The sequence below is a fragment of the Equus caballus genome, chromosome 11 (assembly GCF_041296265.1).
Source record: "Equus caballus isolate H_3958 breed thoroughbred chromosome 11, TB-T2T, whole genome shotgun sequence".
In the NCBI taxonomy this organism is placed as follows: Eukaryota; Metazoa; Chordata; class Mammalia; order Perissodactyla; family Equidae; genus Equus; species Equus caballus.
Window position 1 is genome coordinate 23,624,932 of NC_091694.1, and position 13,268 is coordinate 23,638,199.

Sequence of the window (13,268 nt, forward strand, 5' to 3'; positions counted from 1 at the left end):
GCTGTGGCAGGCATCCCACATATTAAAAAAAAAAAGAGGAAGATGGGCACAGATGTTAGCTCAGGGCCAATCTTCCTCAAGAAGAAGAAGAAGAAGAAGAAAGGAGAAGGGGAAGGGGAAGGGGAAGGGGAAGGGGAAGGGGAAGGGGAAGGGGAAGGGGAAGGGGAAGGGGAAGGAGAAGGAGAAGGAGAAGGAGAAGAAGAAGAAATGTTGCCTATGAAATATGTCTATCCTTATGCCAGTACCACACTGTCTTGAATGGTAGTAAGTTTTGAAGTTAAGAACTTTCAACTTTATTTTCTTTTTCAAGATTGTTTTGGGGGGCTGGCCCAGTGGCCTAGTGGTTAAGTTCACGTGCTCTGCTTCCACAGCCTGGGGTTGGGATCCTAGGCGCGGACCTACACACTGCTCATCAAGCCATGCTGCGGTGGCATCTCACACAGAACTAGGACTTATGACTAGGATATACAACCACATACTGGGGCTTTGGGAAGGAAAAAAAAATGAAGATTGGCAACAGATGTTATTAGCTCAGGGCCAATATTCCTCACCTGAAAAAAAAAGATTGTTTTGGCTGTTCTGGGTTGCTTGCATTAGGAATTTTAGGGTCAGCTTGTCAGTTTCTGCCAAAAAGATGAAAAGATGGGATTTTAATAGGGATTGTGTTGAATCTTTACAACAGTTTAAGGCATATTGCCATCTTAACGTTAAGACTTCTGAAACACGGAATAGCTTTGCATTTATTTAGATCTTTAATTTCTTTCAACAATGTTTTGTAGTTTTCTTGGTACAAATTTTGTACTTCTTTTGTTAAGTTTATTCCTAGGTATTTTATTATTTTTGACGCTATTATAAATAGGATTGTTTTCTTAATTTCATTTTCATTTTTATTTTTGGAAGATTGGCCCTGAGCTAACCTCTGTTGCCAGTCTTCCTCTTTTTTCCCCCTCCCCAAAGCCCCAGTACACAGTTGTGTATCCTAGTTGTAGGTCATTCTAATTCTTCTATGTGGTATGCCACCACAGCACGGCCTGATGAGAGGCGCTGGGTCCACACCCGGGATCTGAACTGGTGAACCTCGGGCCACCAAAGCAGAGCAGGTGAACTTAACCCCTCAGCCATGGGGCCAGCCCCTCTTAATTTCATTTTTAGATTGTTCATTGCTTATAGAAATAAAATTGGGGGAGTGTTAAAGATTTTCTTTTTTTTATTGAGGTATAAGTGACAGACAATGTTATATTGGTCTCAGGTGTACACACAATAATTCGATACCTGTATGTGCTGTGAAATGATCAGCACAGTGAGTCTAATTAACATCCCCCACCATACAGAGTTACACGGCTTTTTCTTGTGATGAGACCTTTTCAGATTTATTCTCTTAGCGACTGCCAAATACACAATACAACATTATCAAGTGTAGTCACCATGCTGTACACTGTATCCCCAGGATTGATTTATTTTAGAACTGGAAGTTTGTACCTTTTGACTCCATTGTGCACCCGCCCCCCCCACCTCTGGCAACCACCGATCTGTTCTCTGTATCTGTGAGCTTGTTTATTTATTTATTTTTTAAGATTCCACATGTGAGTGGAATCATACAGTATTTGACTTTCTCCCTATGATTTGTTTCACTTAGCATAATGCCCTCAAGCTCTATCCATGTTGTCACAAATGGCAAGATCTCCTGCTTTTCCATGGCTGAATAATATTCCATTATATATATATATATATATATATATACCACATTTTCTTTATCCATTCGTCTGATGGTGGACACTCGGCTTGTTTCCATATCTTGGCTATTGTGAATAATGCTGCAGTGAACATGGGTATCTTTTTGCGTTAGTGTTTTCATTTTTTTTCAGATAAATACCCAGAAGTAGAATACCTGGATCATATGGTATTTCTATTTTTAATTTTTTGAGGAACCTCCATACTGTTATCCATAGTGACTGTACCAATTTACATTCCCACTGAGATTTTCTTTTTTTTAAAAAAAGATCTTCCAAAATTATTCCGAATTTATTATTCATTTCAATTTCTAATACAATCTATACTTATGAGTATATGTAATTTAAATTTTAAAAATTCGAGGGGCCAGCCCAGTGGTGCAGCAGTTAAGTTTGCACATTCTGCTTCGGGAGCCTGGCATTTGCCGGTTCAGATCCCGGGTGCTGACCCATGCACCGCTTGGCAAGCCATGCTGCAGTGGCGTCCCACACATACAGTGGAGGAAAATGGGCATGGATGTTAGCTCAGGGCCAGTCTTCCTCAGCGAAAAAGAGGAGGATTGGTGGCAGATGTTAGCTCAGGGCTAATCCTCCTCAAAAAAAATGTTTAGAAAAAATTTGAGATTAAATTCACATAACATGCAATTAATTAACCATTTTAAAGTATACGTTTCAGTGGTATTTAGGGTATTCACAATGTTGTGCAACTACCGGCTCTCTCTAGTTTCAAAACTTTGTCATCATCCCATAAAAACACCTCATACCCATTAAGCGATCACTTTCCATTCCCACCCCCACCCCATCCCCTGGTAACCTCTAATCTGTTGCTATGGTTTTGCCAACTCTGTATATATATCACACAAAAGGAATCATATGTGACCTTCTGTGTCTGGCTTCTCACTTAGCATATTTTTTGAGGATCATCCAAGTTGTAACACACATCGATACTTTGTTCCTTTTTGTGGTTGAATAATATTTCATTGTAGATGAACAAATAAACAAATACAATGATTTATTTATCCATTTATGGACATTTGGGCTGTTTCCACCTTTTGGCTGTTATGAATATGCTGCTATAAACACTCATATACATGTTTTTGTGTGGACATATGTCTTCATTTCTTTTGGGTAGATACCTAGGAGTGGAATTTCTGGGTCATGTGGTAACTCTGTTTAACTTTTTGGGGAACTGTCAAACTGTTTTCCACAGCAGTTGTACTATTTTATGTTCTTACAAGGGTTCTTATTTCTCAAGATCCTCAGCAACACTTGTATTTTCTATTTTCTTGATTTAAGCCATCCTAGCAGGTATTAAGTGGTATCTCATTGTGGCTGTGGTTTACATTTACATAATGACCCATAAAAATATAAAAAATAGACAAAATTAATTTAGAAATTAATAAAATTAATAAAACTAAAACTTGGTTCTTGGAAACGACCAAGAAAATTGACAAATATTTAGCTCTCTTTTTTTATTGGTCACTCTAACTAAATATTTGTCAATTTTGTTGGTCTTTTCCAAGAAAAAACTTTTAGTCTTATTAAATTTTCTCTATTTTCTATTTCATTTATTTCCACTCTTCTCTTCATTATTTGTTTCCTTTGGCTTGCTTTGGGTTTAGTTTGCTTTTCTATTTCTAGTTTCTTAAGGTGAAAGTTTAAGTTATCGATCTGAAATCTTCTTTCTTTTCCAATAGACATTTACAGCTATAAATTTTCCTCTAAGCACTGCTTTAGCTGCATCCCATAAGCTTTGATACGTTGTGGTTTTGCTTTCATTCATCTTAAGGAGTGTCTAACTTCTTCTGTGATTTCTTCTTTGACTCATTGGTTACTTAGAAGTATGCTTCTATACTCCTACATATTCATGAACTTCCCAAAATTTCTTCTGCTGTTAATTTCTAATTTAATTTCTTTGTGGTTGGAGAACAAACTTCGTATGATTTCAATCCTTTAAAATTTATTGAGGCTTGTTTTATGGTCTAGCATATGGTCTATCCTGGAGAATGTTCCACGTGCACTTGAGAAAATGTGTATTCTGCTGCTGTTGGGTGCGGTCTTTCTTGGATATCTGTTAGATATCTGTTAGGTCTAGTTGGTTTACAGTGTTGTTCAAGTTTTCTACTTTTTTGTTGATCTTCTGCCTAGTCGTCCTGTCCATTATTTTTCCCTAAAGATCGGCATGTGAGCTAACATCTGTTGCCAATCTTCTTTTTCTTCTCCCCAAAGTCCCCCAGTGCATAGTTGTACATTCTAGGTGTAGGTCCTTCTGGCTCTGCTATGTGGGACACTGCCTCAGCATGGCCTGATGAATGGTGCCATGTCCACACCCAGGATCTGAACGGGCGAAATCCTGGGCCACCGAAGTGGAGCGTGTGGACTTAACCATTTGGCCATGGGGCCAGCCCCATGTCCATTATTGAAAGTGTAGATCTGCAGCTATTGTTTTGAATTGCCTACTTTCCCTTCAATTCTGTTAGTTTTTGCTTCAGGTTTTGTTGTTAGAAGCATACACAGTTATAATCATTTTATCTTCTTGATAGATTGACCCTTTCATCATTATAAAATGTCCTTCTCATCTCTAGTAACAATTTTTGTCTTTAAAGTTATTTTATCTCATACTGTATAGCCACTCTATCTCTCTTTTGGTAACTCTTTGCATGGTATCTTTTTCCATCCTTTTACTTTTAACCTTTTTGTGTTTTTGAATCTAAAGTAAATTTCTTGTAAGCTGCATGCAGTCAGATCATATTTTTTAATCTGTTCTGCCAATCTCTACCTTTTGATTGGGGTGTTTATTCCATTCACATTCAATGTAATTACTAAGGTAGGATTTATGTCTGCTATTTTTTTTCATATGTCTTATGGTTATTTTGTTCCTCTATTCCTTGATTCCTGCTTTCTTTTGTGTAAAATAGATATTTTCTAGTGTATCTTTTTCATTCCCTTTTTGTTTCATTTACAATATTTTTTAAGTTATATTCTTAGTGGTTGCCCTGGGGATTACAATTAGCATCTTAACTTAAAACAATATAGTTTAGATTAATACTAACCTAATTTTAATAGTACACAAAAACTTTATTTCAATATAGCTCCATTCTCTCCTCACTCCTTTGTACTATTATTGTCATACAAATTTCACCTTTATACATTATAAGCCCATCAACACAGTTTTGTAATTATTGCTTTACGCAGTTGCCTTTGAAACACAAAGAGAGGCAAAAAAGAAAAAAATTACAAATAAAAATGTTTATACTGTCTTTCATAATATCTATGTAGTTATCTTTATTGGTGTTCTTTCTTTCTTTGTGAATTCAAGTTACCATCTAGTGTACTTTCATTTCAGCTTGCGGGACTCCCTTTGGTATTTCTTATAGGGCAGGTGTATTAATGACAAATTCTCTTTTTCTTTAATGGAGATGTCTTCAGTTCTCCTTTATTTTTGAAGGAGAGCACAGGATCAAAATCTCTATTCTCATCCAAAGCCTACTACAGCCTGGAGAAGGTGGTCCAGTGGGCAGGTAACCCTGTCCTTAAGTCCTTTCTTTGGGCTTGGATTTATCCTGACTCCACCACTTACTAGCTGTGTGACAGTGGACAAGTAACGTCACCTCTCTGTGCCTTAGTTTCCTCATATATAAAATGGAGATAATGATGCAGAGCTCAAAAGTATTGGGGGATTGTCTTAAGACACATAAAGCCCTTGGGGCTGGTGTGAGCCCAGAGTAACACTAGCTCTTAGCTCTTTTGCCCAAAAAAAACAACCTATGGTTGGGGGGCAGGTAGAGGAAGGGGATTCAGTGAGCAGCTACGCTCTTCCTAGCTCCACGGCTCCTCCCTAGGTTCTCTTTGATGACTCTCACCTGATTTTCCTACACATGGGTACTAGGCTCAGGGGAGGCAGCCTGGAAGCTGGCAGGGGCAACTATAGAGCCATGACATAGCGGGCAGCCCAGCCCCTGTAAGCGGACACATGTGAATAAGACAAAGGTCAAAAGCCATTCTGTCCTCTTAGGATACTGTCTGGGCCCAGAGTGCCTATGACAGCCGGCCAGGATGGGCCCCAACAGTGGCCCGGGCCTGCCCAAACTTCCTGTCTGCTGGGAAGCACCTCTGGACCATCCCGCAGGTCCAGGCAGGCCTGAGAAGGAAGGTGGCTGTGCTCCTGCCTGGCCTCCACAGGAACAGAGAGAGCAGGTGCACGGAAACCTCCCGCAGCAATGAGGGTCACCATCCTTGCGTCTTCTATTCTATGCCTGTGTCTGCTGACATCAGTCTCCCCGGACACCTACACAGCCGCCAGGAGAGGGAGGTTTGCCTCCACTCTGCCACCGTCTGGTCCAGCCCCCACAGCCCTCCTTCCGCGGGCCAGGTACCTTACTCTCCCCCCAGTCAGCCCCGCTCTGGCCCTCTCCTCCCTCCAAAACAAGCGAGACAGCTGAGTTGTGCCTCAAGGAAGGCCATTTATTTCCAAGATATAGACTATACTTTTAAGACAGGACTGTTCAGAAGCAGGAAATCTTAGTTGTCGCCTAGAGAGGTGTGTCAAGGACACAGTGAAAGGAGACATGCGGACGTGGGGCCGGAGGCTTACCCAACACTGTTACAACACTTTTTTAAATGAGCAAAACATCTTTAAAAATCCTTATAAATTCTTTATAATATGTTACACATTTAGAGACAATATTTACAATAAAAGGACAGGGGAGGGAGGAGAGAGAAATCTACTTTACAGCAAATCTTTGCATAAAACAAGAGGACTGATAGACGTGCCAGTGGGCTTCGCCACCCCACCTGGGCTTCCCTGGAATGAGCGAGGGCGTGTGTGGGTGATCTGAGGTCTATTTACACCGTGTGGGGAGAAGAGAGGGCTGGGTCCCGCCCATCATGGAGGAACGGCCCAGCTCAGACCCCATAAATCCGTAAGTTGGTGCGTGTGTGCACGTGTGTGTGAGAGAGAGAGACCAGGGATGTCTTATTACGCCCCCTCCTAAAGGGAAGAAGGTGCGGGTCTGTGTGCCTGAGCTGTGGAAGAAGCAGGCACAGCTGGAAGAACAAAAAGAAGGGCAAGGGAGGTCTCGCAGGGGGCGCCCTGGACCCTCCTCAAACTGTCTGGGGAACGGGCAGCTCCCCGTGGTCAAAGCGCTCGGGGGGTGATTTAGAAGTTGGCAAAAGTTGGGGGGCAAGGGAGTGGCCCTGGTGAGAGTCTCAGTCCTGCCTCTGGGGAGTGGCTCCAGCCCCTTCTCTGGCTCTGACAAGCAGCAGGGGGGCCGGATCCCTGTGTGCACCGAAGGCAGGGAGCCCTGGTGGTGGGAGGGGATGAAGGGGGGAGGAGTGGCAGAAGCTGCTACTGGAAAAACCTTTGGACAGTAACCACACACACACGCACGCACACACACACAAACCCCCCACCCCCACCCAAGACCCCACCACCCTACATCTCCTCTCCCCAGACATACAGACACAACCCCCCTCTCTTTGCTAGGAGCTAAGGGGGGGGGGGGGTGCAGAGGAAAGGAGCGAAAAGCCAGCATCACTCAGTGTCTTTCCTTTAGTCTGAGACTTGGGGGTTCCCTATCCACACCCCGTGGCTGACAAAGGTCCCTAAGTGCAGACACAGAAAGGCCCAGAAGGGCACACTCTCACCTATCCAGGGGACAGAGACCTCCAGCAGCTGCGCAGAGCGCCAGCAGCCTATCCCCCTCCTCACCTCCGGAGCCTCGTCCCTCCCATTCACACTCTTTGTCCCCCAGGCTTTCTCCTCTGTCCACCCCTACCAATTCCAGCACCCAAACTAGAGACAGGGCCCCAGCGCCCTTCCACTTCCGCCCGGATGCACTCAGGGCCACAGAAGAGGGCTGCAAGTCAAAAAAGACTCCCGTTTCCAAAGGGGCTCTGGGTGGCGGGCGAGCGGCGCGGGGGCGAGGTGCTGGTCACAGACACTGATGGAGGCGGGAGGCGGCAGAGCGGCGTGGGGGCTGGCTCTGCAAGGGCCCCGGGTCGCCGGGCGCGGCTGGCAGCGAGGCCGTGGAAGACGGCGCCCGCGCCTTGGTGGACTCCAGGCTGCTGAGGCCCGAGTCCTTGTTGTCACTGTGCGCCCGAGGGCCCGCGGGCTCCGGCGGGCCCCCTCCGCCCAGCTCCTTCCATTCGTTGAAGTTGAGGTCGGTCAGCGGGCTCTGCACCACCACCGTGTGGCGGCGCCAGCTGCTCCGGCGCCGCCGCGTCTCGGGCGAGAGCGGCCGCCGCAGGCGCACGGCGAGCATGTCGTCGGCGGTGCCGCGGAGGCGCAGCCGCAGCGCCTCGATGCGCGAGGGCCGCGAGCCCAGCGCCGCCACCGCCGCGGCCACCGGGGGGCGCAGTGACTCCTGGCTGCTGGACGAGGCCGAGCCGGGCAGCTCGGCGGCGCGGGGACCGCCCCGGACCGCGCCCGCGCCCGCGCCCTCGCCGTCCGGGCGGCTCCGGGACAGGCGGCGGCGCGCCAGGGTGTCGCAGGGCATCAGGTGGTGCGAGCTGAAGGAGGGCCGGCGCGCCGGGCGCCCCCCGGGCCCCGCGCCGCCCTCGGTGTCCGTCTCCACGTGGCTCAGCTCGCTGCGCTCGTCGTCCGCCTCGTCCCCCGCGCCCGCCCGCCGGCCCCCGGCGCCCGAGCACACGCTGCGGTCCATGGTGGACAGGGTGGAGTAGCCCGAGACGATGGAGCGCGTGTCCGCGGCCGGCCGCTCCTCCGGCGCCGCCGGGGGGCTGAGGCGCCCGGGGGCCTCGGGGACAGCAGCGCCGGGCAGCTGCCCCTCCGGCTGGTTCTGGGCCCCCGGCGCCGGCGCCACCGCCTCGGGCTTGTGCGCCTCATGCTCCGAGTCGTCGTCGGTGCTGCTGCCCAGCCCCCGCGCCTCCCGCCGCTTCTTCCGCTTGCGGTTGACGGCCGAGATGAAGGAGATCGCCAGCATCTCCCGGGCGTACGGCTCCTTCTTGGGGGCCCACGAGCCCTGTGCGGGAGACAGGTCCGTATGCAAGAGGCGCCCAGACCTGCGCTAGCGCCGCCCTCTTTCCCAGCCCCAGGCAGGAGGGCCTCAGCGCCGTCCGCGTTCCCACCCGGACACCTCCACCCCATAGCACCGGATCTCAACAGGTCCAAGACAGCCCAGCACGCCACCGGCTGTTCCCCTCCGACCACCGTCCCAGCTGGAGTGTCACTCTCCACTCTAGAGACTCCCCCTGCGGCCGCCTCCCAATCCTGAAGACTCCTGGCGCCCCTCTGGTCTTAATCCGGACTCTCTGCTCTTTCCTGTAAACTGGGGCTGGTCTCCCACCTCCCCCACCCCTACTTCCACTCCGCTCTCCATATCCAGCGCTAGGTAAACCCTTTAGACACAACTCTGGTGATAATAATCTCTCAACTGTGAAAAACCCTTGACAGCGTGAACCCATTTCACATATACCATCCAGGGCTGTAATCACCAGAGCCTGGCAGGGACCCTTCTCTGACCCCAGCTCCTGCCCCCACCCCCAGCTCCACTCACTCCCACCTGGAAACCTGCATTTCCACCCCAGTACCTACAGGCCTCTCCAGGGCAACCTGCCCAAGTTCACTGCCCTTTCCCATCACTTCCCACTGCCATGCATTTCAGCCAAGCCCCCAGCCCCCCACCCCAGATCAATCCAACCGCCAGCTCTGCTGCCAAAGTGGCCAAAGGAGCCTGCACAGTCTGATGGTTTGGACTGAAGCTGCTCCCAAATTGTGATTTCCAACCCCAAGCTGGGCAGCGTCCTGCTGCTGTTCTCACTGCTAAGCCCCGTGGGGGCGTTTGGTCCTGGCCTTCCACAGTCTCCAGGGGAGCCCACGACCCCATCACTGCCTCCTCCAACCCGGTATTTTAGTCCTTCCTTTCCGGCCTCTCCTCTGCCTCTGGGGGGCTCTTCTTCCCCCTTAAGAAGCCTGTTCCCAGGGCGCCGTCTCAGCCCCTCTCTCTTCTCTCTGCTCAGGTTCCCTGGGAAATACCGTTCTGAATGCCCCTGTTCCCGAGGCTGCCCTGTCCAACACCAAACTCTCCATCTCGTGGGTTCCAGAAAGAACTCTTCTTCCAGCTGTGAATCCCTCTCTGCCAGGCTGTGGGCAGGCACCTGAACTCACCCATCTGGGGCCACATTATGCTCCCTACCTCTGCCCCACCTTCTCTCTTCTCCATTCTCCAGAAACAACTTCCAAAGCCAGCTCATCCTCATCATCCTCCCTTCAGGCCCTCAGTCTGCCTTTTCTGGGCCTTTCTGCCTTCTCCTAACAGGATTCCCTGCCTCCACCCTTGCCTCACCCCCGACCTCCCTCCTCCAGAACAGTCAGTCCTTCCAAGGCAAGACAGCACCCTGCTCACCTCCGGACTCTGCAGGACCCACCCCCACCAGGAGAAAGCACAGACACAGGGCCCTTCACCACCTGTCCCAGCTCTCCCAGCCTAGCACCCTCCCTGCCCTGACCCCAACCCCAGCACAGCCTCCCCTCTGGCCATGCTGGCCCACCAGCCCTTCCCTTGATATTATTTGCACTTTAACGTTGGCAGCCCGTGGTCTCCGCTGCCCTATTTGCTGGCTGAGCTCCTACTCCTCCTACTGGGCCCAGCTCAAACCCAGTAGCCTCTGCGCAGCAGCCTCAGCCCTCCCTTGGGCCGAGCTGGGCGATCCCTTCCCAGTTCCCATAGCCCTCTGAAAACATACCGACACCGGCCCTGCTCACATCACAATAGCTTTGTTTCCACATCATCTATATCGGACTCTCAGTTCTTGAGAGCAAGGTCTGTGCTTCTCCATGTCTGCCTCCAGGCCTCCTAGCACAGGGCCGGCCCATAACGGGTGCTCCATAAACGCAAAGTGAACGCACCACTGGGGAATGGAGTCCCCTCAGCTTAGACAGCCTTGGAGAAGCAGATGCTGGGATGGGTCCCTGTGTGGGGCTGGAATGACCTGCCCTTCGACTCCTTCTCACAGGCCACCTCCTGTTTCTGCCACAGTGTAATAATGGAGGAGTCACAGAGATGCCTCGTGTGGCCACCGCATCCTGCACACCCTCTCTCACATCAGTTAGTTCTGAGAAAGCCAGGCACATCAGGGATTCGGGATTCACAGGCATGTGGCTCCTGGGCCATGGCTGCCCCTGGAGTCATGTGACACTGCAGCACTGTGATGGCCAACCTGAGGCCCACGGTGGCCAGTGCTGCTTTCTCCCCTGGCCAGTGCTCTCTGAGAGACCTGAGAGGCCAGTGGACCATATGATCATTACCCTCTCAGCCCGGCGAGTTACAGAAGCAAGGAGGTCGGAACAGTCACTCGCAGGGAAGGCAGAGGTCAGGAGATTCACATAAAGGTCAAGAGAGAGGCTATGGGAAACCTGGGGGCTGGCAGGAGCAATGCGTGGAGAGTGACTCAGGTCACTATAATGAACTTGCTCTCTGCCATAGCAGTCTCTTGATGGAGTGAGCTCCCCGTCACCAGAGGTGTGCAGGCAGAGGCTCTATGGAGAGGTTACAGGGGACCTCGGCACCAGACTAGAGCAGCCTTCTTTCTTTCTGTCCAGTGCATTCAGCTGACATAATGAGCACCCGCTCTGTGTCAGGCACACTGGTCTCGCTGGGACCTGGCCTGTGCTTAGAGACTCAGACAGAAATAAGCCCAGTTTTGTCAGCCAAAGTTTAGCTGATTTCACCCACTACTATGGACAGAATTGTATCCCCCCCAATTCCTATGCTGAAGCACCAACCCCCAATGCGACAGTATTTGGAGACGGGGTCTTTGGGAGGTGATGCGGTTCAGATGAGGTCCTGAGGGTGGGGCCATAACACGCTGGTATTAGTGCTCTCACAGGGAGAGACGCCAGAGAGCTTGCTCTCTCCATCGCTCGCTCTTAGCCACCTGAGGACACAGGGAGAAGGCAGCCATCTACACGCCAGGAAGAGAGCCCTCACCAGAACCCGGCCATGCCTGCACCTTGCTCTTGGACTTCCAGACTCAGAACCGTGAGAAAACACATTTCTGTTTAAGCCCCCAGCCTATGGTATTTTGTGATCACAGCTTGAATGGCCACCAAGCTCTAGGCTAACAGCTGGGCAGGGTCCACCTGGGGCAGGCATCCTTGCCTAATGGATTCTGTCTCAGAGGGCAGGCTCCAGAGCAGGCACTGAGCTGGCTGTGAGACCTGGTTCAAAGAACCAGCTTTGGTTTCATTGGTTTTCTCAACTGTTTTCAATTTCATTGATTTCTGCTCTAATCTTTATTATTTCCTTCCTTCTGCTTGCTTTGGGCTCTCCAAAGACCTTAAAGGATAGTTATTATATCAGACATATTTGTTATTAACCCCATTTACAGGGATAAATATTGTCATCATTTACAGATCAGGAAGCTGAGTATCAGAAAGAGGTCACAGGGGCCAGTCCAGTGGTATAGTGGTTAAGTTCGGCACACTGTGCTTTGGTGGCCCAGGTTCGGTTCCCAGGCACAGACCTACACCACTCGTCAGCCATGCTGTGGCGGCGACCCATATGCAAAATAGAGGAAGACTGGCCATAGATGTTGGCTAGGGGTGAATCTTCCTCAAGCAAAAAGAGGAAGATTGGCCACAGATGTTAGCTCAGGGCCGATCTTCCTCAGCAAAAAAAAGGCTACATAACTTGCCCAATGTCCCAAAGCTCCTAAGTGGTGGAGCCAGGACTCAGACCCAGGACTGTCTGTACTTCTAACCACTGGGAAACACTGCCTCCCAGCCACCTAACTCCCAGGCCAGATCCTTCTACCACACAAGATGGTTCACCAAGCACTGCTAGGGCGGGCAACTTCTCAGCCTACCTTGGACACTCAGTACTTTCCACCTTCCTTCCCAGTGACCCTCAACTTTCCTCGGGCTCCAGTCACAATTCTCCCAATTCCCTTGACCAGAAAGCAAAGTGGGCCGGCTTGCAGAGGGACAAAGCCTTCAGAACTGCCTTGGCACTTACCTTGGACTTGGCTGAACTACAGGTGGTAGAATCTGTTGGTGAGAGACAGAAAGAAAACTGAAAGTTGGATTGAGGCAAGAGAAGGCTGTCTTGTGAACACGATTCCCTCTCCTCAAAGGCTTCATAAACCTGAGATGTCCCCAGGCCCCAGGAGTGTGATGGCCTCTGATGTCATTTCCTCTGGGATAAGGATGGAGCAGAGAATAATGTCAATCACCGCTTCCTTTTACGACAGGAATTGACATCAGGCTGCCAAGCACTGGACCCTCATTTGCCCAGGGTTAAGGGCAAGGGGTGGGGCATTTCTCTGAGCCTAGTTCCTCTCCCCTCCCCTCCTGTCCCTGTGACACTCAAGTGCTGGAGAGAAAATGCCAAATATCAGATGCAGTCCACGGAAACCACAACAATGAAACACAGCAAATCACGGATGCTCTGGAGGAATGGAGACCACACAGTGCATAGAGAGGTGGAGGCCCTACATCCACCCTTACCCTCCCCACTTCCAGGACGGAAGTGAGAGAAGGAAGAGGGACCAGGGGAAAGACGGTGTACAGGGGCAGCGTGA

General features: G+C 50.0%; 1 protein-coding gene across 4 annotated transcripts in view; it reads right to left on the reverse strand.

Moving 5' to 3' along the window:
• Positions 1–6,173: 6,173 nt before the first annotated feature.
• The window catches only part of ARHGAP23 (Rho GTPase activating protein 23), a 77,507-nt gene continuing 70,412 nt past the window's right edge, over positions 6,174–13,268 (reverse strand). For 3 of the 4 annotated variants that reach the window (XM_070226210.1, XM_023652649.2, XM_070226208.1), the window contains exons 23-24: positions 12,704–12,735; positions 6,174–8,710 (exon numbers count right to left, since the gene is read on the reverse strand). In XM_070226210.1, the coding sequence (XP_070082311.1) occupies positions 7,664–8,710; positions 12,704–12,735 (1,079 nt within the window). In that variant the 3' untranslated portion in view covers positions 6,174–7,663. The remainder of the gene's footprint in view (positions 8,711–12,703; positions 12,736–13,268) is intronic. The other variant, XM_070226209.1, reaches the window with a different exon arrangement.